Below are 24,646 nucleotides of genomic sequence, written 5' to 3'. Positions count from 1 at the left end.
TGCATTAGAGATTAACTCATTCATGTACGCTCATCGATTATCTAGCAACTTTTCGGTCGCACTACTTGAGCCGCAGCCATTGCAAGATGCTGTGAGATCAAGCAAGGTGTTGATGATGCGAACTGCTTTGCTTTTGTCTAAAACAGAAACTGCAATCTGTTTGACTCTTGTTTCATGGAAGAATTTGCAGAAGCATTGCAGGAATTAGTAACGTCTGGTGTTCCTTGCCAAGCCCTGTTGTGAATACATGAAACTTGCAGGAATTTCACATGAAGAATCCCCATGTTCCATATGAGGCCTAATTAACATGTTATACAAGCTCGGGTTTAGCATGCGAACATACAAGATTCGAATTAAACTGGTCATGTATGTCGCTGGCAAATGCTGACACTATGCAACTACAGCTGAAGCTCAGAGCACAGCAAGTATCTAAGGTTAAGAACACAACTGGACACGATACAATTTTCAGTCTACAAACTCAGGCTCCCTAATACTGTAATTAAAAGAACTCGAAGTCGAGGAACTTCCCTCCTGATTCCACATGATCTCCTCCTGCCGGTGGCATCCTCTTGCTGCTGTTGTAGTTCGTCTGCACCCTGTCCATCGACGCCGATTTCGCCGGCATCGCTGCTGCGACGGCGATGGGCTCCACGGCCCTCGGCACGCCGGGCGGCGTGCTGCACCGGATGAGCGCCCAGTTGATGCCCTCGAAGAAGGGGTGCTGCTTGATCTCGGCCGCTCCCCTCTTCACGCCGAGCCGGGCGTGGGGCTCCTTGGCCAGCAGGCCCTTGATGAGGTCCCTGCTGGCGCCGCTCGTCGGCGGGCCGCCGTCCGGGAACCGGAGCTGCTGGCCGACGACGTTGAACAGCGTGGCTCTGTTCGTCTGCCCCTTGAAGGGCGTCTTGCCGTACATGAGCTCGTGCAGGAAGACGCCGAACGTCCACCAGTCGACGGCGCTGCCGTGGCCCTCTCCCTTGATGATCTCCGGCGCCAGGTACTCGTGCGTGCCCACGAACGACATCGACCGCGCGGCTGTTGGTTCGACCACGAGCTCCGGCATGGCGCCCTGCTGCTGCTGATGCTCGCCGGTCCTGGACGATCTGGAGGCGCTCTTCTTGCTGCTCCGGTGGCCGAAGAGCTTGGGCATGAAGCAGGTGGGCTGGATGCAGGCGGCGTTGGGGCCCGAGGTGCTGCACGGCGGGGAAGGTCTGAAGAGCGTCGGCGAGGCGGCGCAGCGCAGGGAGAGGTCGAAGTCGGAGAGCATGATGTGGCCGTCGTCCCTGACCAGCACGTTCTCCGGCTTCAGGTCCCGGTACACCACCCCGAGCATGTGCAGGTACTCCAGCGCCAGGAGCACCTCGGCGGCGTAGAACCTGAATTTGGGCAAATAAAATGAACTGAATCAGGTCCATGTCGAGAGGAATTTGGGTAGTACAATCTGTTCTACAAATTAGCAGCAAAATGCAGTCAGAACTACGTACCTTGCGGCGTGCTCGGGGAAGAGCTTGCCGGGCTGGCGCTGGCGGAGGGCGTGGAGGTCGCCGCCGGGGCAGAACTCCATGACGAGGCAGGCGAACTTGTCGGTCTCGAAGTGGGCGTACAGTGTGGGGAGGAAGGGGTGGTCTAGCAGCTGCAAGATCTCGCGCTCCGTCTCGGCGCGGCTGAGCTTCCGGCGGCTCTCGAGCGACGCCTTGTCCATGACCTTCATCGCGAACCACGTCGCCCTCGCCGCACCGCAGCCACCGCCACCCTTGCTCAGCTCGGAGAGGTACACGGTGCCGATGTCGCCGCAGCCGAGCCGGCGGAGGAGCCGGAAGTCCCCCATCCCGAGGGGCCCGTCCCTGGCGCGCGCGGCCAGGACCGCCTTCCACCTCGGGTCGCCCCCCTTGTGCGGCTTCCCTCCACCGCTGCCACCGCAGCCGCTGGCCGTGCCGCTGCTCCAGTCGCTGGCCCCGCTGCTGCAGACGCTGGTCTTGGCGCTCTGGCTGGTGACGGTGCAGCTGGGCGCCATGCTGGTGCAGGTGACGGTGGCCGCCGCCGTGCCACCGGACGAGCTGTCGCCCGTGCTGCTGTGCGGGCTCGCCGCGCCGCTCACCGGCGGCGACGCGTCCCACACGATCACCGGCTTGGCCGCCGCGCCGCCCACCGGCGGCGACGCGTCCCACACGATCACCGGCTTGGCAGCCGCCGCCGACGCCGCCTTCAGGTCGGTGTCGCCCCGGCGGCCGCGGTCCGCGGCCGCGAACGCGGGGTCCACCTCGTCGACCGGCTCCGGCGGGTGGCTGGCCCCGGAGAAGGAGCACCTGGGCGGCGCCTCGTCGTCGTCGTCCTCGCTGGACGCAATGCTGAGCCTCACCTTGTCGAACCCGGCAAGAACGCGCTCCTTCTCGGCCACCGGCACCGGCGCCGCCTTGGCGCCGCCGCCGTCGCCGTCCATGTCGAAGCAGAAGGCCTCGGAGGAGAAGTCGAAGTGGAACTCGAAATCTTGCCTGGGATCCGGGCGCACCTGGGCCAGCTGGGAGCGGGAGCGCGCGTGGGCTGACCTCGGCGGCTTGGCGTGCGCGAGGGAGCGTGATGACTGCATCGGCCACTCCCTGCTCTGTCCTTGGAAGGGTCCGAGTAATGGATGGAGGTGTGTGCTGAGTAATGGAGGTGGTGCAGCGGGAGGACAAAAGAGGTTGGGGAAGGGGACAGAGCTGGCGGGCGTCACAGTGGCGCGCCTTCCTTTGTGCAGACGAGACGATGATGGCAGAGCAGGAGCAGGGCAAGGGAGGTGGTGATAGTGTCTAGTCTGGACCTGTCTGCTCTGGTCCTTCTTCCTCCGCTGCTCCCGCTTCCGCGTGCTCAGGTTTTGCTGCTGCCTCTCAGTGGCGATTCTTCTTATATTACCGTTAAGACATGAGAGTACGTACTGGAGGTGGCGGGCCGGGTAATCAAACCCCGCAGGCGGTAGACACCCCACACCTCTCTCTGCTTAATCATCTCTGTAGGCACAGCGGTGGGGGAAGACATTATGAAAGCATCGACAAACCACATGCTACAAGCTGTACTGTGCCCTATGCTAATTACCGTGTGCTGTGTGACCTTTTTGCTCTTTTTTTACAGATAGCCTGGAGTGAAAACAGAGGGCGCGGCTAGGGTGGAAAACCCTAGCAGTCACAGCCATCTGCCTCATCGTTATCGTCTACGATCGGGAAGCGACGTGTCTCCGCCTCCTCTACTTGCCACTCCGACGGCCGGTGGTGTTGAGGAGGGCGGGGATTCGTCTCGTTGCCGCTTCCATGGAGTGGTCCTTACAACACGTGTACGGAGACTTCAAGATTGTCATCAACAACGTCATGCCGGAGTCGGTAAGGAAGCGGCGACAACGGCATGTCGGCGGCTCGCCTTGGCTGCAGTAGTAGTCATTATGCGGTGTAAAAACCTCAATGTAAATTTTATTATGTTTGGGGTGCATTGTACTTCTTGTGAACTCATGGAATAGATTCAGAACTTTCCTGCTAAAATAATTGTATCCTAAGTGAGTCCTCTCGCCAAGCCCCCTCTGCCCCCTCCTAGGGTGGCAAACTTTCTCTACTTGTGTCCTAGAGGGCAGGTTGGGGTCTTCTTCCTCCTTGGTGGTGCTCCTCGGGAGGTCCTGGTCGGCGTGGCCGGGTGGTGCTGGCAACGGAGCTCCATGGCAGCGGTGGTCGTTGCTGCAGTCTTGGCCCTGGTTTGCGCACCTTGCACCCTAGATGTGGTGGGATAGGCCACGGCGTTGCGCCTGCGGGGATGCCTGAGGTGGTAGCGGTGACTAGTCTAGGTCCTGAGATGGTGGCGTTGCGGCCTGCCTATTGGACATGGCGGCCAGAGTTTTATGGGCCCATCTTGGCCTGGCCAGGCTCGACGGGGTCTGGTGTGCTCCCTCAGATTCGTCTCGTCGATGACTGCCTCTTGGTGGTGTGGAGGAGGATCCCTCCCGCGTGGTTGTGACGTTACTGTTACTCATCCCGACGATGTCGCGTGCCTTCGTCTTGGAGGCCGTAAGCCAGTGTCACGAAGTGACCGATGATGGCGACTACAAGATCGTGGTGACGCATGTTGTTGGGCGGCGAAGTTGGGTGGTGGTGCTCTCTTGCGCTAGGGTTTCTTGTGGTCGGGGCAGCAGAAATCCCTATCGGCTAGTCTTACCCTAACGCGGTGCCGCCTTCGAGTGGCACCATTCCTTCCCCGAAGAGCGTTGTTGTACTCTACTTATTGGGGAAAACCCTAGGACCGGTCTAGTTCAGGCAGCAGCGCAGTGTCGATGGTGGTTCCCTTCTTGAAGGTGCTGCTTGGTACGGGGTGCTTCAGGGTGCTTAGAGCGTGGTGGGTCAAAGACGGAGGACGTAGCGGTGGCGGGTCATCATCGTTTCATCTCTTCACCATTGCCTTCATTTTTTTCTTTTTGGGAATGTTTGTGTTGCTACCCATCACTTTCTTTGTTTCGAACTCTTGTATCAATGTTGGTTTATATATTAACATAGCGGGGCAAAAGCATCTCTCGAGGAAGTCGTAGCCCGAGTTATTTCTTGGTGTGACTCAATCTCTTGAAGTGCGTCTATAACTGTGTTTGGCAAAAAAAAAAAGTGTGCAGTGTTCATCAAACAGTCGAGTTCAAGCGTGTCAACTTAGCTCATACCAAAATTCGAGCACTCAGGCTCAGTCAAACTAAAGGTCGAGTTTTGTAGAACTTGGTTCATACTCAGCTTGCACCGATCCTGAATCGATCTCGAGGTACTTTCGTGATATGAAAAAACAATAAAATCTTCAATATTTTTTGCATACGGAAGGAAGACAAATCTCATCCAAGTTAAACTTTCATATTTGCTTAATTACATGGAAAGTGTTGAAATATTGGGCCCACTTTTAGTGGCCCAAATTAGATTTCAGTTTTCTCTATAAATCTCAAAGCCCACTTAGTGGCAGCCTTGTGAGTTTGAGCCCAAGTTGGTGGCAGCTCACTAGGGAGTGGCAAGAGGTGGGAAGTTTAGTCCCACATGGAAAGTTGGGAGGAAGTTAGACCACCTTATAAGGTGGGTTGTTCCACCACTAGTAAGTGAGTGAGAATAGGAGTGCTACATGCGCGCTCCTCCTCCTCGCTCGACTCGACACGTCACGACGCGACGCGACGCGCTCGTGGTGAGTGGATTGAGCCTCGAGCCGAGATTTTCCTTACTTTTTGCAGCTCAGGAAAACGAACGGAGTCCTAGACGGACGCGTCGCAGTTAGTCGGTTCGGGTCGCTCCCGGATCGTGGGCTATCTGTAACCGACTCGAAACGTTCGTGCGACGTGGGCCCCTAGGGTTTCCCGAGCCTATATAATCTCTTGCCCGGCTACCGCAGAAATATACTGAATACACGAGTTAAGGTTTCCACCTCTCTCTGCTTGCGCCGCCATCGTAGCCTACTCCATCCCGCGAGCCGACGTGCATCGGCGAACGGGAGAGCAGGTCTCCGGAACCGCTCGTCCTTGTGATCCTGTACGGGAGAGGGCGAATTAGGTTTTTGGGAAGCGCTCTGCGCGACTGCTCAAGCTCTTCATCACGGGTCGCCTTCCGTCCAAGTCGGGCGGTGCTGCCTACCGTCGTCTTCAACGCCGTCTACTTCGACCCGTCGTCCCCGTCATCAACAACGTTGTCATCAACAACGTTACTGCTGCGACATCATCTGCTACACCTCCACAACCACCTCCACCAGATCGGTACGTGCGACATATCTCGATCTGTTTAGCGATGGATGCTTTACCGTTTGCGCTGCTGCTGCTCATGTTGATTAATGCATCTAGTATGTTTGAGTTTCACATGTTAGTAGTTGCTGCCATCATGTTTTATATTTTGGAATTAATCATGGAAATTGTGCCTAATTCTCCAACAATCCAAAAACCTAATTGTAGGCAATTTCCTGAGTTAACAATGGCTGGTTTTGCTGATGCACTGAGGCCGGATAAGTTCACCGGTGTGCACTTTAAGAGGTGGCAAGTTAAGGCCATGCTCTGGCTTACTCATTGATACGTCTCCGACGTATCGATAATTTCTTATGTTCCATGCCACATTATTGATGATATCTACATGTTTTATGCATACTTTATGTCATATTTATGCATTTTCCGGCACTAACCTATTAACGAGATGTCGAAGAGCCAGTTGCTGTTTTCTGCTGTTTTTGGTTTCAGAAATCCTAGTAAAGAAATATTCTCGGAATTGGACGAAATCAACGCCCAGGGTCCTATTTTTGCACGAAGCTTCCAGAAGACCGAGGGGGAAAGGAAGTGGGGCCACGAGGCGCCGCCACAACAGGGCGGCGCGGCCCAGGTCTTGACCGCGCGGCCCTGGTGTGTGGGGCCCTCGTGTGGCCCCCCGCGTTGCCCTTCCGCCTACTTAAAGCCTTCGTCGCGAAACCCCCAGTACCGAGAGCCACGATACGGAAAACCTTACTGAGACGCCGCCGCCGCCAATCCCATCTCGGGGGATTCTGGAGATCGCCTCCGGCACCCTGCCGGAGAGGGGAATCATCTCCTGGAGGACTCTTCACCACCATGGTCGCCTCCGGAGTGATGAGTGAGTAGTTCACCCCTGGACTATGGGTCCATAGCAGTAGCTAGATGGTCGTCTTCTCCTTATGTGCTTCATTGTTGGATCTTGTGAGCTGCCTAACATGATCAAGATCATCTATCTGTAATGCTATATGTTGTGTTTGTCGGGATCCGATGGATAGAGAATACTATGTTATGTTGATTATTGATGTCTACGGGTGCTTCTATTCTTGTAGACAGTGTTGGGCCTCCAAGAGCAGAGGTTTGTAGAACAGCAGCAAGTTTCCCTTAAGTGGATCACCCAAGGTTTATCGAACTCAGGGAGGAAGAGGTCAAAGATATCCCTCTCATGCAACCCCGCAACCACAAAGCAAGAAGTCTCTTGTGTCCCCAACACACCTAATAGGTGCACTAGTTCGGCGAAGAGATAGTGAAACACAGGTGGTATAAATAAATGCGAGCAGTAGCAACGGCGCCAGAAAAGTGCTTGCTGGCGTGCAGTTGATGGCAGTAATATTGCAGGAAGTAAACAAGCAAAGAAAACAAAGAAACAAGCAATGATAGCGATATTTAGGAACAAGGCCTAGGGATCATACTTTCACTAGTGGACACTCTCAACATTGATCACATAACAGAATAAATAGATAGATGCTAGACTCTACACCCTCTTGTTGGATGATGAACACCACTAACTGTGTAGGATTACACGAACCCTCAATGCCGGAGTTAACAAGCTCCACAATATTCAATGTTTATATTTAAATAACCTTAGAGTGCATAACAGATCAACATAACCAAACCAAGTACTAACATAGCATGCACACTGTCACCTTCACACTACGAAAGGAGGCATAGATCACATCAATACTATCATAGCAATAGTTAACTTCATAATCTACAAGAGATCACAATCATAGCCTACGCCAAGTACTACACGATGCACACACTGTCACCATTACACCGTGCAGGAGGAATAAACTACTTTAATAACATCACTAGAGTAGCACACAGATAAATTGTGATACAAAACACATTGCAATCATAAAGGGATATAAATAAGCACTTCACTATGCCATTCATAATAGCGAATAAGTATTCTGTGAAATATAGCCTAAGAGACCCACACGGTGCACACACTGTCACCTTTACACACGTGGGACAAGGAGTCTCCGGAGATCACATAAGTAAAACCCACTTGACTAGCATAATGACATCTAGATTACAAGCATCATCATATGAATCTCAATCATGTAAGGCAGCTCATGAGATTATTGTATTGAAGTACATAGGAGAGAGATGAACCACATAGCTACCGGTACAGCCCCGAGCCTCGATGGAGAACTACTCCCTCCTCATGGGAGACAGCAGCGTTGATGAAGATGGCGGTGGTGTCGATGGAGAAGCCTTCCGGGGCACTTCCCCGTCTCCGGCGGCGTGCCGGAACGAGAGACTCCTGTCCCCGGATCTTGGCTTCGCGATGGCGGCGGCTCTGGAAGGTTTTCTCTGGTTTCGTCGAACGTGGTAGGGTTTTCGCGACGGAGACTTTAAGTAGGCGGAAGGGCAAGGTCGGTGGAGTCACGAGGGACCCACACAACAGGGCGGCGCGGGCCCTAGCCTGGCCGCGCCGCCTTAGTGTGGCGCCACCTCGTGGCCCCACTTCGTATCTCCTCCGGTCTTCTGGAAGCTTCGTGTGAAAATAGGACCCTAGGCGTTGATTTCGTCCAATTCCGAGAATATTTCCTTACTAGGATTTTCGAAATCAAAAGCAGTAAAACAGGAACCGGCACTTCGGCATCTCGTCAATAGGTTAGTTCCGAAAACGCATAATAATGACATAAAGTGTGCATAAAACATGTAGATATCATCAATAATGTGGCATGGAACATAAGAAATTATCGATACGTCGAGACGTATCGGCATCCCCAAGCTTAGTTCTCGTCGTCCCGAGCAGGTAAACGATAACAAAGATAATTTCTGGAGTGACATGCCATCATAACCTTGATCATACTATTGTAAGCATATGTAATGAATGCAGCGATCAAAACAATGATAATGACATGAGTAAACAAATGAATCATAACGCAAAGACTTTTCATGAATAGTACTTCAAGACAAGCATCAATAAGTCTTGCATAAGAGTTAACTCATAAAGCAATAAATCAAAGTAAAGGTATTGAAGCAACACAAAGGAAGATTAAGTTTCAGCGGTTGCTTTCAACTTATAACATGTATATCTCATGGATATTGTCAATGTAAAGTAATATAACAAGTGCAATATGCAAGTATGTAGGAATCAATGCACAGTTCACACAAGTGTTTGCTTCTTGAGGTGGAGAGAAATAGGTGAACTGACTCAACATAAAAGTAAAAGAAAGGTCCTTCAAAGAGGAAAGCATCGATTGCTATATTTGTGCTAGAGCTTTTGTTTTGAAAACATGAAACAATTTTGTCAACGGTAGTAATAAAGCATATGTATCATGTAAATTATATCTTACAAGTTGCAAGCCTCATGCATAGTATACTAGTAGTGCCCGCACCTTGTCCTAATTAGCTTGGATTAACACGGATTATCATTGCATGACATATGTTTCAACCAAGTGTCACAAAGGGGTACCTCTATGCCGCCTGTACAAGGGTCTAAGGAGAAAGTCCGCATTGGATTTCTCGCTTTTAATCATTCTTCAACTTAGACACCCATACCGGGACAACATAGACAACAGATAATGGACTCCTCTTTTAATGCTTAAGCATTCAACAACAGATAATATTCTCATAAGAGATTGAGGTTTTATGTCCAAACTGAAACTTCCACCATGATTCATGGCTTTAGTTAGCGGCCCAATGTTCTTCTCTAGCAGTATGCATACTCGAACCATTTGATTGTGAAAACCGCCCTTACTTCAGACAAGACGGACATGCATAGCAACTCACATGATATTCAACAAAGAGTTGATGGCGTCCCCAGGAACATGGTTATCGCACAACAAACAACTTAATAAGAGATAAAGTGCATAAGTACATATTCAATACCACAATAGTTTTTAAGGCTATTTTGTCCCATGAGCTATATATTGCAAAGGCGAATGATGGAAATTTAAAGGTAGCACTCAAGCAATTTACTTTGGAATGGCGGAGAAATACCATATAGTAGGTAGGTATGGTGGACACAAATGGCATAGTGGTTGGCTCAAGGATTTTGGATGCATGAGAAGTATTCCCTCTCGATACAAGGTTTAGGCTAGCAAGGCTATTTGAAACAAACACAAGGATGAACCGGTGCAGCAAAACTCACATAAAAGACATATTGTAAACATTATAAGACTCTACACCGTCTTCCTTGTTGTTCAAACTCAATACTAGAAATTATCTAGACCTTAGAGAGACCAATTATGCAAACCAAATTTTAGCAAGCTCTATGTATTTCTTCATTAATGGGTGCAAAGTATATGATGCAAGAGCTTAAACATGAGCACAACAATTGCCAAGTATCACATTATCCAAGACATTTTACCAATTACTACATGTACCATTTCCCGTTTCCAACCATATAACAATTAACGAAGCAGTTTCAACCTTCGCCATGAACATTAAAAGCTAAGAACACATGTGTTCATATGAACCAGCGGAGCGTGTCTCTCTCCCACACAAGCATTTATTCAAACAAAAACAAAAAAACAAAAACAAACAGACGCTCCAAGTAAAGTACATATGATGTGACCGAATAAAAATATAGTTTCAAGAGAAGAAACCTGATAAGTTGTCGATGAAGAAGGGGATGCCTTGGGCATCCCCAAGCTTAGACGCTTGAGTCTTCTTGAAATATGCAGGGGTGAACCACCGGGGCATCCCCAAGCTTAGAGCTTTCACTCTTCTTGATCATAGTATATCATCCTCCTCTCTTGACCCTTGAAAACTTCCTCCACACCAAACTCAAAGCAAACTCATTAGAGGGTTAGTGCATAATCAAAAACTCACATGTTCAGAGGTGACACAATCATTCTTAACACTTCTGGACATTTCCCAAAGCTACTGGAAGGTAATGGAACAAAGAAATCCACCCAACACGGCGAAAGAAGCAATGCGAAATAAAAGGCAGAATCTGTCAAAACAGAACAGTCCGTAAAGACGAATTTTAAAATGGCACCAGACTTGCTCAGATGAAAATGCCCAAATTGAATGAAAGTTGCGTACATATCTGAGGATCACGCACGTAAATTAGCAGATTTTTCTGAGTTACCTACAGAGAATTCTGCCCAGATTCGTGACAGACAGAAATCTGTTTCTGCGCAGCAATCCAAATCTAGTATCAACCCTACTATCAAAGACTTTACTTGGCACAACAATGCAATAAAATAAGATAAGGAGAGGTTGCTACAGTAGTAACAACTTCCAAGACTCAAATACAAAATAAAAGTACTGTAGCAAAATAAACACAAGGGTTATCTCCCAAGAAGTGCTTTCTTTATAGTCATTAAGATGGGCTTAGCAGTTTTAATGATGCACTCGCAAGAAATAAGAGTTGAAGCAAAAGAGAGCATCACGAAGCAAATTCAAAACACATTTAAGCCTAACATGCTTCCTATGCATATGAATCTTGTAAATAAACAAGTTCATGAAGAGCCAAGTAACAAGCATAGGAAGATAAAACCAGTGTAACTTCAAAATTTTCAGCATATAGAGAGGTGTTTTAGTAACATGAAAATTTCTACAACCATATTTTCCTCTCTCATAATAGTTTTCAGTAGCAACATGAGCAAACTCAACAAATTAACTATCACATAAAGCATTCTTATCATGAGTCTCATGCATAAAATTATTACTCTCCACATAGGCATAATCAATTTTATTAGTTGTAGTGGGAGCAAATTCAACAAAGTAGCTATCATTATTATTCTCATCATCAAATATAGGAGGCATATTGTAATCATAATAAAATTTATCCTCCATAACAGGCGGTACTAAAAGACCAATATCATTATAATCATCATAAATAGGAGGCAAAGTATCATCAAAGTAAATTTTCTCCTCAATGCTTGGGGGACTAAAAATATCATGCTCATCAAAGCCAGCTTCCCCAAGCTTAGAATTTTCCATATCATTAGCAACAATGGTGTTCAAAGCGTTCATACTAATATGTTCCATAGGTTTTTTAATTTTCGCATCAAACCATCCATGTCTTAAATCAGGAAATAGAATAAGAAGCTCATTGTTGTCCATTATGCCAAACTAGTGTAAACAAGAAACAAAAAGATGCAATTGCAGGATCTAAAGGAAATAGCTTCGAGCACACACACAATGGTAACAGAAAAGTACTTTACCTGAGACCGGAGTATGAGTGCCTTTTACCTTTCCTCCCCGGCAACGGCGCCAGAAAATAGCTTGATGTCTACGGGTGCTTCTATTCTTGTAGACAGTGTTGGGCCTCCAAGAGCAGAGGTTTGTAGAACAGCAGCAAGTTTCCCTTAAGTGGATCACCCAAGGTTTATCGAACTCAGGGAGGAAGAGGTCAAAGATATCCCTCTCATGCAACCCTGCAACCACAAAGCAAGAAGTCTCTTGTGTCCCCAACACACCTAATAGGTGCACTAGTTCGGCGAAGAGATAGTGAAACACAGGTGGTATAAATAAATGCGAGCGTGTAACGGCGCGAGAAAAGTGCTTGTCAGCGTGCGATTGATGGCGATAATATTGCAGAAGTAAACAAGCAAAGAAACAAGTAAACAAGCAGCGATAGCAGTATTTAGGAACAAGGCCTAGGGATCATACTTTCACTAGTGGACACTCTCAACATTGATCACATAACAGAATAAATAGATAGATGCTAGACTCTACACCCTCTTGTTGGATGATGAACACCACTAACTGTGTAGGATTACACGAACCCTCAATGCCGGAGTTAACAAGCTCCACAATATTCAATGTTTATATTTAAATAACCTTAGAGTGCATAACAGATCAACATAACCAAACCAAGTACTAACATAGCATGCACACTGTCACCTTCACACTACGAAAGGAGGCATAGATCACATCAATACTATCATAGCAATAGTTAACTTCATAATCTACAAGAGATCACAATCATAGCCTACGCCAAGTACTACACGATGCACACACTGTCACCATTACACCGTGCAGGAGGAATAAACTACTTTAATAACATCACTAGAGTAGCACACAGATAAATTGTGATACAAAACACATTGCAATCATAAAGGGATATAAATAAGCACTTCACTATGCCATTCATAATAGCGAATAAGTATTCTGTGAAATATAGCCTAAGAGACCCACACGGTGCACACACTGTCACCTTTACACACGTGGGACAAGGAGTCTCCGGAGATCACATAAGTAAAACCCACTTGACTAGCATAATGACATCTAGATTACAAGCATCATCATATGAATCTCAATCATGTAAGGCAGCTCATGAGATTATTGTATTGAAGTACATAGGAGAGAGATGAACCACATAGCTACCGGTACAGCCCCGAGCGTTGATGAAGATGGCGGTGGTGTCGATGGAGAAGCCTTCCGGGGGCACTTCCCCGTCCCGACGGCGTGCCGGAACAGAGACTCCTGTCCCCCAGATCTTGGCTTCGCGATGGCGGCGGCTCTAGAAGGTTTTCTCTGGTTTCGTCGAACGTGGTAGGGTTTTCGCGACGGAGACTTTAAGTAGGCGGAAGGGCAAGGTCGGTGGAGTCACGAGGGACCCACACAACAGGGCGGCGCGGGCCCTAGCCTGGCCGCGCCGCCTTAGTGTGGCGCCACCTCGTGGCCCCACTTCGTATCTCCTCCGGTCTTCTGGAAGCTTCGTGTGAAAATAGGACCCTAGGCGTTGATTTCGTCCAATTCCGAGAATATTTCCTTACTAGGATTTCTGAAATCAAAAACAGCAGAAAACAGGAACTGGCACTTCGGCATCTCGTCAATAGGTTAGTTCCGGAAAACGCATAATAATGACATAAAGTGTGCATAAAACATGTAGATATCATCAATAATGTGGCATGGAACATAAGAAATTATCGATACGTCGGAGACGTATCAATTATCAATCTATTACCTATATGTTGTTTATGATCTTGCATGCTCTCCGTTATTAGTAGAGGCTCTGGCCAAGTTTTTGCTCTTAACTCCAAGAGGGAGTATTTATGCTCGATAGTGGGTTCATGCCTCCATTAAATGCAGGACAAGGATGTGAAGGTTCTAAGGTTGTGGATGTGCTGTTGCCACTAGGGATAAAACATTGATGCTATGTCCGAGGATGTAGTTATTGATTACATTACGCACCATACTTAATGCAATTGTCTGTTGTTTGCAACTTAATACTGGAAGGGGTTCGGATGATAACCTGAAGGTGGACTTTTTAGGCATAGATGCATGCTGGATAGCGGTCTATGTACTTTGTCGTAATGCCCAATTAAATCTCACAATACTCATCGTATCATGTATGTGCATTGTCATGCCCTCTCTATTTGTCAATTGCCCGACTGTAATTTGTTCACCCAACATGCTATTTATCTTATGGGAGAGACACCTCTAGTGAACTGTGGACCCCGGTCCTATTCTTTTACATTGAATACAATCTGCTGCAATACTTGTTTTACTGTTCTTCGCAAACAATCATCATCCACACTATACATCTAATCCTTTGTTACAGCAAGCCGGTGAGATTGACAACCTCACTGTTTCGTTGGGGCAAAGTACTTTGGTTGTGTTGTGCAGGTTCCACGTTGGCGCCGGAATCCCTGGTGTTGCGCCGCACTACATCCCGCCACCAACAACCTTCAACGTGCTTCTTGGCTCCTCCTGGTTCGATAAACCTTGGTTTCTTTCTGATGGAAAACTTGCTACTGTGTGCATCATACCTTCCTCTTGGGGTTCCCAACGAACGTGTGTGTTACACGCCATCAAGCTCTTTTTCTTGCGCTGTTGCCGGGGAACGAAGAAAAGTTACACCACAAAGATTTCTAACTCCCACGTCAACTACACGCCAGCAAGTAAATTTCTGGCGCCATTGCCGGGGAGATCAAGACACGCTGCAAGGGGAGTCTCCACAATCCAATCTCTTTACTTTGTTTTTGTCTTGCTTTATTTTATTTACTACTTTGTTTGCTGCATTATATCAAAACACAAAAAAATTAGTTGCTAGCTTTACTTTATTTACTGTCTTGCTCTCTATATCAAAAACACAAAAAAATTAGTTATTTGCATTTACTTTATCTAGTTTGCGTTATTTACTACTGCTAAAATGAGTAATCCTGAAGTTGAAGTTCGTTCGTTTAAACAAGAAGGTGGAGAAAGTTTTAAAGATGCTTGGTATAGAATTAGTGATGCTCATCATAGGTGCACTAAGAAACACTCCACTATTATCCTACTTAGGAATTTTTATGTTGGTATATCTAGTTGGAATATGTATGTTCTTGATACTCTTTCGGGGGGTAATTTCCTAGGTACTCCTGCTTTAGAAGCTAGTTGCATCATTGAGAGTCTAGTTGGAATACCACCTGTTAATGAAACTAAAATTGAAATCTCTCTTGAGGACGTCATGAAAAAGTTGGAAGCCATAGAGAAAAAATTTCCAAGTGTTGAAACTAAATTGGAAATGTTACTTGATAAAACTGATGAACTTGATAAATCCTTAGAAGGAATTGATGAAAGAATTAGTGTCCTAGGAACTTGTGTTGACCATGATAATCAAATCAATAGGATTGGCGAACTTGAAAAGGCTATGGGAACCTTGGGTTCAACTTTTTCTTCTCTTAAATACAAGGAGAAAGCTTATGTGGGTAAAGAGCAAAAATTCATGTATGTCTCTAAGGTGCCTAAACCAAAGAATTATTATAGGCCTAAAATTGATAAAACTCCCAACACCCAAGGTAATGTCGATACTTCATCTCTTGATAATACTTGATTCACACTTTCTGCGCCTAGCTGAAAGGCGTTAAAGAAAAGCGCTTATGGGAGACAACCCATGTTTTTACTACAGTACCTTTATTTTATATTTGAGTCTTGGAAGTTGTTTACTACTGTAGCAACCTCTCCTTATCTTAGTTTTGTGCATTGTTGTGCCAAGTAAAGTCTCTATGGTAAAGTTGATGCTAGATTTGGATTGCTGCACAGAAACAGCATTGCTGTCTGTCACGAATTCGCGCAGAAGTCTCTGTAAAAAAATCAAAAAAAATCTGCAAATTTACGTGCGTGATCCTCAGATATGTACGCAACTTTCATTAGTTTTGAGTTTTTCCGTTTGAGCAAGTTAAGTGCCCCTTCCAGGTTCGTCTTTACGGACTGTTCTGTTTTTGACAGATTCTGCCTTTTATTTCGCATTGCCTCTTTTGCTATGTTGGATGAATTTCTTTGATCCATTAATGTCCAGTAGCTTTGTGCAATGTCCAGAAGTGTTAAGAATGATTGTGTCACCTCTGAACATGTGAATTTTTGATTGTGCACTAACCCTCTAATGAGTTTGCTGGAAGTTTGGTGTGAAGGAAGTTTTCAAGGGTCAAGAGAGGAGTATGATATATTATGATCAAGAGGAGTGAAAGCTCTAAGCTTGGGGATGCCCCGGTGGTTCACCCCTGCATATTTTAAGAAGACTCAAGCGTCTAAGCTTGGGGATGCCCAAGGCATCCCCTTCTTCATCGACAACATCATCGTGTTCCTCCCCGAAACTATATTTTTATTCACCACATCTTATGTGCTTTGCTTGGAGCGTCGGTTTGTTTTTGTTTTTGTTTTTGTTTGAATAAAATGGATCCTAGCATTCATTGTGTGGGAGAGAGACACGCTCCGCTGTTGCATATGGACAAATATGTCCTTAGGCTTTACTCATAGTATTCATGGCGAAGGTTGAATCTTCTTCGTTAAATTGTTATATGGTTGGAATCGGGAAATGCTACATGTAGTAATTCTAAAATGTCTTGAATAATTTGATACTTGGCAATTGTTGTGCTCATGTTTAAGCTCTTGCATCATATACTTTGCACCCATTAATGAAGAAATACATAGAGCTTGCTAAAATTTGGTTTGCATATTTGGTCTCTCTAAAGTCTAGATAATTTCTAGTATTGAGTTTTGAACAACAAGGAAGACGGTGTAGAGTCTTATAATGTTTACAATATGTCTTTTATGTGAGTTTTGCTGCACCGGTTCATCCTTGTGTTTGTTTCACATAACCTTGCTAGCCTAAACCTTATATCGAGAGGGAATACTTCTCATGCATCCAAAATCCTTGAGCCAACCACTATGCCATTTGTGTCCACCATACCTACCTACTACATGGTATTTCTCCGCCATTCCAAAGTAAATTGCTTGAGTGCTACCTTTAAATTTCCATCATTCGCCTTTGCAATATATAGCTCATGGGACAAAATAGCCTTAAAAACTATTGTGGTATTGAATATGTACTTATGCACTTTATCTCTTATTAAGTTGCTTGTTGTGCGATAACCATGTTTTCTGGGGACGCCATCAACTACTCTTTGTTGAATATCATGTGAGTTGCTATGCATGTTCGTCTTGTCTGAAGTAAGGGCGGTTTTCACAATCAAATGGTTTGAGTATGCATACTGTTAGAGAAGAACATTGGGCCGCTAACTAAAGCCATGAATCATGGTGGAAGTTTCAGTTTGGACATAAAACATCAATCTCTTATGAGAATATTATCTGTTGTTGAATGCTTAAGCATTAAAAGAGGAGTCCATTATCTGTTGTCTATGTTGTCCCGGTATGGGTGTCTAAGTTGAAGAATGATCAAAAGCGAGAAATCCAATGCAAACTTTCTCCTTAGACCCTTATACAGGCGGCATAGAGGTACCCCTTTGTGACACTTGGTTGAAACATATGTTATGCAATGATAATCAGTGTTAATCCAAGCTAATTAGGACAAGGTGCGGGCACTATTAGTACACTATGCATGAGGCTTGCAACTTGTAAGATATAATTTACATGATACATATGCTTTATTACTACCGTTGACAAAAAAATTTCATGTTTTCAAAACCAAAGCTCTAGCACAAATATAGCAATCAATGCTTCCCTCTGCGAAGGGCCTTTGTTTTACTTTTATGTTGAGTCAGTTCACCTATGTCTCTCCACCTCAAGAAGCAAACACTTGTGTGAACTGTGCATTGATTCCTACATACTTGCATATTGCACTTGTTATATTACTTTACATTGACAATATCCATGAGATATACATGTTATAAGTTGAAAGCAACCGCTGAAACTTAATCTTCCTTTGTGTTGCTTCAATACCTTTACTTTGATTTATTGCTTTATGAGTTAACTCTTATGCAAGACTTATTGATGCTTGTCTTGAAGTACTATTCATGAAAAGTCTTTGCTTTATGATTCATTTGTTTACTCATGTCATTACCATTGTTTTGATCGCTGCATTCATTACACATGCTTACAATAGTATGATCAAGGTTATGATGGCATGTCACTCCAGAAATTATCTTTGTTATCGTTTACCTGCTCGGGACGAGCAGGAACTAAGCTTGGGGATGCTGATACGTCTCCGACGTATCGATAATTTCTTATGTTCCATGCCACATTATTGATGATATCTACATGTTTTATGCATACTTTATGTCATAATTATGCATTTTCCGGCACTAACCTATTAACGAGATGCCGAAGAGCCAGTTGCTGTTTTCTGCTGTTTTTGGTTTCAGAAATCCTAGTAAAGAAATATTCTCGGAATTGAACGAAATCAACGCCCAGGGTCCTATTTTTGCACGAAGCTTCCAGAAGACCGAGGGGGAAAGGAAGTGGGGCCACGAGGCGCCGCCACAACAGGGCGGCACGGCCCAGGTCTTGGCCGCGCGGCCCTGGTGTGTGGGGCCCTCGTGTGCCCCCCCGCGTTGCCCTTCCGCCTACTTAAAGCCTTCGTCGTGAAACCCCCAGTACCGAGAGCCACGATACGGAAAACCTTACTGAGACGCCGCCGCCGCCAATCCCATCTCGGGGATTACGGAGATCACCTCCGGCACCCTGCGCCGTGAGAGGGGAATCATCTCCTGAGGACTCTTCACCTCCATGGTCGCCTCCGGAGTGATGAGTGAGTAGTTCACCCCTGGACTATGGGTCCATAGCAGTAGCTAGATGGTCGTCTTCTCCTTATGTGCTTCATTGTTGGATCTTGTGAGCTGCCTAACATGATCAAGATCATCTATCTGTAATGCTATATGTTGTGTTTGTCGGGATCCGATGGATAGAGAATACTATGTTATGTTGATTATCAATCTATTAACTATGTGTTGTTTATAATCTTGCATGCTCTCCGTTATTAGTAGAGGCTCTGGCCAAGTTTTTGCTCTTAACTCCAAGAGGGAGTATTTATGCTCGATAGTGGGTTCATGCCTCCATTAAATCTGGGACAGTGATAGAAAGTTCTAAGGTTGTGGATGTGCTGTTGCCACTAGGGATAAAACATTGATGCTATGTCCGAGGATGTAGTTATTGATTACATTACGCACCATACTTAATGCAATTGTCTGTTGTTTGCAACTTAATACTGGAAGGGGTTCGGATGATAACCTGAAGGTGGACTTTTTAGGCATAGATGCATGCTGGATAGCGGTCTATGTACTTTGTCGTAATGCCCAATTAAATCTCACAATACTCATCGTATCATGTATGTGCATTGTCATGCCCTCTCTATTTGTCAATTGCCCGACTGTAATTTGTTCACCCAACATGCTATTTATCTTATGGGAGAGACACCTCTAGTGAACTGTGGACCCCGGTCCTATTCTTTTACATTGAATACAATCTGCTGCAATACTTGTTTTACTGTTCTTCGCAAACAATCATCATCCACACTATACATCTAATCCTTTGTTACAGCAAGCCGGTGAGATTGACAACCTCACTGTTTCGTTGGGGCAAAGTACTTTGGTTGTGTTGTGCAGGTTCCACGTTGGCGCCGGAATCCCTGGTGTTGCGCCGCACTACATCCCGCCACCAACAACCTTCAACGTGCTTCTTGGCTCCTCCTGGTTCGATAAACCTTGGTTTCTTTCTGAGGGAAAACTTGCTACTGTGTGCATCATACCTTCCTCTTGGGGTTCCCAACGAACGTGTGTGTTACACGCCATCACTCATCTGAAAGTGTTCGAAGTTAGTGATGGTTTACCTGAAGGAACTATATCTGACCAAGATCAGAACAAGTTCAAGGAAAACAATACTCTCTTCGTCGGATGCGTTCTGAGTATTCTTGCTGATCGTCTGTGTGATGTGTACATGCACATAACAGATGGTAAAGAGCTCACGGGATGCACCGAATGCTAAATTCGGTGCAACCGATGCGTGCAAAGTGAACTGTACATCATGGAGAGCTTCCATGACATCAGGATGGTAAACAACCGTTCTGTAGTCGAACAAGCTCATGAGATACAGTGCATTGCGAAAGAGCTTGAACTCCTTAAGTGTGCCTTACCTGACAAGTTTGTGGCTGGATGCATCATCGCTAAGTTGCCCCCCTTCATGGAGGAACTTTGCCACAACTCTCAAACACAAGAGACAGGAGATATCAGTTGAAAATCTGATAGCGTCTCTTGATATTGAGGAGAAAGCTCGGGCTAAGGATAATACTGAGAAAGGAGAGGGTCAGTCTAGCGCCAACATGGTGCAGAAGAAACCCTACAGCAAGAACAAAGGGAATAACAAGCCCTCCTTCAATAACCTATGAAGACTACAACCTTCAAGAAGAAGAAGATGATAAACAAAGCAGATCTGAGCTGCTTTACCTGTGGAGAGGCTGGCCACTTTTCTAAGGACTGTCCAGAGAGGGCAGACCGCAAGAAAAAGGGGAGGCAAGTCAACACGGTGACCGCTAGCAATGCTGATGGGTACGGTAATCTCTTTACTGTTCTTTAGGTATTTCAATCTCCATGTTGGTGGATTGATACAGGTGCTAATGTTCATGTGTGTGCTGACATATCCATGTTCACTTCTTACCAGGTCGCCCGGGATTCTTCCGTCTTGATGGGGAATGGGTCACATGCTTCTGTTCGTGGTGTTGGCACGGTAGATCTGAAGTTCACTTCGGGGAAGATCGTGCAGCTGAGGAACGTGCAGCATGTCCCTACTATGAACAAGAATCTCGTTAGCGGCTCCCTTCTATGCAGAGATGGGTTTAAGGTTGTTTTAGAGTCGAATAAAGTAGTTGTTTCCATGTTTGGACAATTTATTGGTAAAGGCTATGAGTGCGGAGGCTTGTTCCGCTTTTCGCTTTCTGATTTCAGTAATAAGTCTGTGAACCATATTTGTGGCAATGTTAGTGATGATACCAGTGTTTGGCATTCTCGTTTATGTCACATTAATTTTGGTTTAATGTCTCGGCTATCCAGTTTAAGTTTAATTCCGAATTTCACCATTGCCAAAGGTTCTAAGTGCCACAGTTGTGTGCAATCAAAGCAACCTCGGAAGCCTCACAAGGCGGCCGAGGAGAGAAACTTGGCACCTCTAGAACTCATACATTCTGATCTATGCGAGATGAATGGTGTGTTGACAAAAGGTAGAAAGAGATATTTCATGACATTGATTGATGATGCGACTAGATTCTGCTATGTTTATTTGTTGCGAACTAAAGATGAAGCTTTAGACTACTTTAAAATTTATAAGGCCGAAGTTGAAAATCAACTAGAGAGAAAGATCAAGCGTCTTAGGTCGGATCATGGTGGCGAATATTTTCCTAAAATCTTTGATGAATTCTGTGAGGAACATGGCATTATTCATGAGAGGACGCCTCCCTATTCACCCCAATCAAACGGGGTTGCCGAGAGGAAAAACCGCACGCTGACTGACTTGGTGAATTCCATGTTAGCCACTGCTGGTTTATCAAAGGCATGGTGGGGGGAGGCTTTGTTGACTTCATGTCATGTCCTGAATAGAGTTCCTAACAAGAATAAAGATAAAACCCCTTACGAGGAGTGGGCTGGGAGAAAACCATCACTTTCGTATTTGCGCACATGGGGATGTTTGGCGAAAGTCAATATTCCAATCCCTAAGAAGCGCAAACTTGGACCAAAGACAGTGGATTGCATCTTTCTAGGTTATGCTCCTCGGAGTGTAGGATATAGATTTTTAGTAGTTCAATCCGAGGTACCTGATATGCATGTTGATACTATTATGGAATCTCGTGATGCAACATTTTTGAGAATATGTTTCCTATGAAAGATTGTAATGTCCCAGGTTTAGAGACGATCGAGGGGTAGATTTTAGAAAGGGATGTGCATTGCATGGTAAATTCTGGGGAAATTTCGCGCTTTTAAACAAAAACTGCATCGAAGGGGGACAAGTTTCTCTCTCGACACCTTACAGGGTTAGGGTTTCGAGAGTGCGACAAACTTGCATCTCACTTCACTAGTTTAGGGTTTTGAGAAGAGAGGGGAGAGCTTGCAAGATTGAATTCTAAATAAAGTGGCATGGTTGAATTCAAATCAATGTTGAATTTGAATTTCAAATTCAAACATTAAATAATTACCCTAAATAATTCAATTGAGAGGAAATCCATTAAGTACATAATAAATAATAAACAATATGAACAATTATACTAAAGTAAAGCTCATTAAGGAAAACTTTGAGCTTTATTGATCATCACACAATTTACATTGTCTTTACAATATTCATAATAGAAATAAATGAATATTACAACATTACAAGAATTGGAGAAATTGAAAAAAATAAAAGAAAATAAAAAGGAAAGTACATGGATGGATCCTAGTCTAAATACTACAAGATCATCTTCACTTGATCTTGGATTTGATGAACCTCAGATCCATTTTGATCAATTGTTGATCCCTGCACATAAACACCACAAATAGAAGTTATGCCAAGTGGCATAGCCACTTGGCAGGTTAGAAAGAAATGAAAAATTGTGGATATGGATCAGCTCTGCCGAGCTGATCATCTCCAAACCAAGTTCAGAGTATCAGGTGCACATACACACAGCCAAACTGCTCACCAGGCAGTGTGCATGCTCAACAGCACACACAGCCGTTGAGTCACCACAAGCTGCAGACCTTCTTTGTCGACCAGAGAGGAAGGAGAAGGCCACATAAAAGCCTCCACAGTAAACCCTAGGCCATATCCATCGACAGGCTTCACAGGGTAAGTCACCAAGAACACAAGAACACAAGAACAGCCACTGCTGTTCAATCTGCTAATTCACCATAGTACTGAATCAAGCCACACAAGATTGCAAGGAGGAGCAGGGCAAGCACAAGCTCAACTCTGAAGCAATCCTCTACACCAACAAACAATCTAGGAGCTGGAGTGAGGTATACACCAAATCAACCTGAGCAAAACCAAGTTTTGCTCATAAATAAGCATACCATGCATCACACCAGCACAGAAGGGTAGAATACCCTGTTTGTATCATCATTTGGCTATCAGCCATATGATGCAAGCAAAACCAGGGTAAAACTATTAGGAATGGATCCAAGGGAACACTGATCAAGCCAACAGTATTAAAAAAGGACTTAACCAGGGAAATCCAGCAAGGAACTAATTCCTATTTAGCTACCCAGGTTCATCTAGCAACACACAGCTAGCAAAGCCATCAGATTAATGGACAGATATATGTCCAGTATGATTTCAACATCAAATGATCTGGCAGCCTATGAAGGACTACCAAGATTAGTGCACAGAAGCATCCATGAGGTAGGAGCAACCATTTCTAAGCAGACAGAGCCTGCTAGGGTCACAACAGCTACCTATCCACATAGGAAATTCACCAAAGCATCACATCATTATCCAGTAGGATTCAGTATGAGCTAGGGTACCCAACCAGTGGTTGGCATCCCTCTAGCTACATCAAACTCATCCATATGATCATTACTGATAAACAGTTCACATCATTTATCTATCTAGTAAAGCAAGGTATTACAGATAAATGAAACAGCTAAGTAACTAAAGCACCAACATCTTGCCAGTGAACCAATGGTCACTGCAAGCATCAGATGATGCTTAAGTAAGCATTAACACACACCAGCACAAGTATAAGTGTCACACAGACATCAGGTGAAGCACCAGTAAGGCACAGGCAACAAGCTTGTGATGATCATTTGATCATCAGGGCCTGCTAAAGCATGCCAAGGCAAGCTAGAATCAACCACCAGTATCACACATGAATTCTATGAATTAAACAGCCACAGATTATCAACAATTAGATCACAGACTAGCACATAAACCATTTTTATAATTGTATCCAGAAGCACTCCATCAAGGGATGGAGCTGCCAAGTCAGTAACAATGCTCAATTGAGCATGATCATGAAATTATAGCACACAGAAGAGCACACTGGGGTACTGGCACTTGTAAATTTACAAGAATTGCACACAGCAACCAAGCCAGAACACCATAAATGTGTACACTTGAGCAATTGGTGAAGATAGCATCAAGAACAGAGACACTGGTACTTGCATACTACAAGGATCATGCATAATGATCAAGCCAGGGACAAGATTATGCACACACAGGATATCCTAGTAGCAATAATGATCACAGGAGCCAGCCAGCAGGCCATGAGCATCACTGGATGTTCATGAACAATCACAGGAGGGCCACAGTAGGAGTATAGCATATAACAGTAATGCATAGAGCAAAGTAGAAGAGCAAAGAAGCAGCCGTAATCCATGGCAAATGCACAACAAAGATACGCATAGCGACTAGCACAAAGACTGTGGGCTGGCGTGGCGCAAAGCACACAGAGGCGCAGAAGCAACAGCAGCACGGCAGAGCCAGCACCTCCATGAGGAAAGGCAGGCTAGTAACTGGAGCATGGCATAGAGGAGGAGGAAAGAGGAGGAGAAACTTACAGGCGAAGCAGATGAGCACGACCGTGGCGGCACGGCGGCACACGCCGGGCGACGGCGGCGCCAGGCCAAGCCAAGCCTGGTCACCACATCACCACAACGCCGGCATCTCCACGGCATCACCACGGCGCCAGGGACGCCGATGAACGGCGGACCTTCACGGATCCGTGCGGACGAGGCGCAGGCGCGTTGGAGGAGAGTCGAGGTGGACACGAGCGTCAAATCGACGCGGACCACCATGTCCGCCGTCGAGAGGCGGTCC

The 24,646-nt window shown here is 45.7% G+C and overlaps 1 protein-coding gene across 1 annotated transcript; it reads right to left on the bottom strand.

Moving 5' to 3' along the window:
• Positions 1-263: 263 nt before the first annotated feature.
• LOC127309822 (serine/threonine-protein kinase D6PKL1) lies at positions 264-2,865 on the bottom strand. Its single transcript, XM_051340545.2, has 2 exons — positions 1,482-2,865; positions 264-1,373 (listed from the first exon to the last, which is right to left on the bottom strand). The coding sequence occupies exons 1-2, from the start codon at positions 2,582-2,584 to the stop codon at positions 500-502; spliced, it is 1,977 nt and encodes a 658-aa protein (XP_051196505.1). The 5' UTR covers positions 2,585-2,865; the 3' UTR covers positions 264-499.
• Positions 2,866-24,646: the final 21,781 nt, after the last annotated feature.

Source organism: Lolium perenne, chromosome 1 (assembly GCF_019359855.2).
Source record: "Lolium perenne isolate Kyuss_39 chromosome 1, Kyuss_2.0, whole genome shotgun sequence".
NCBI classification, from domain to species: Eukaryota; Viridiplantae; Streptophyta; class Magnoliopsida; order Poales; family Poaceae; genus Lolium; species Lolium perenne.
Note: the sequence above shows the minus strand (reverse complement) of the source record. Positions and strands in the feature narration are given on the sequence as shown.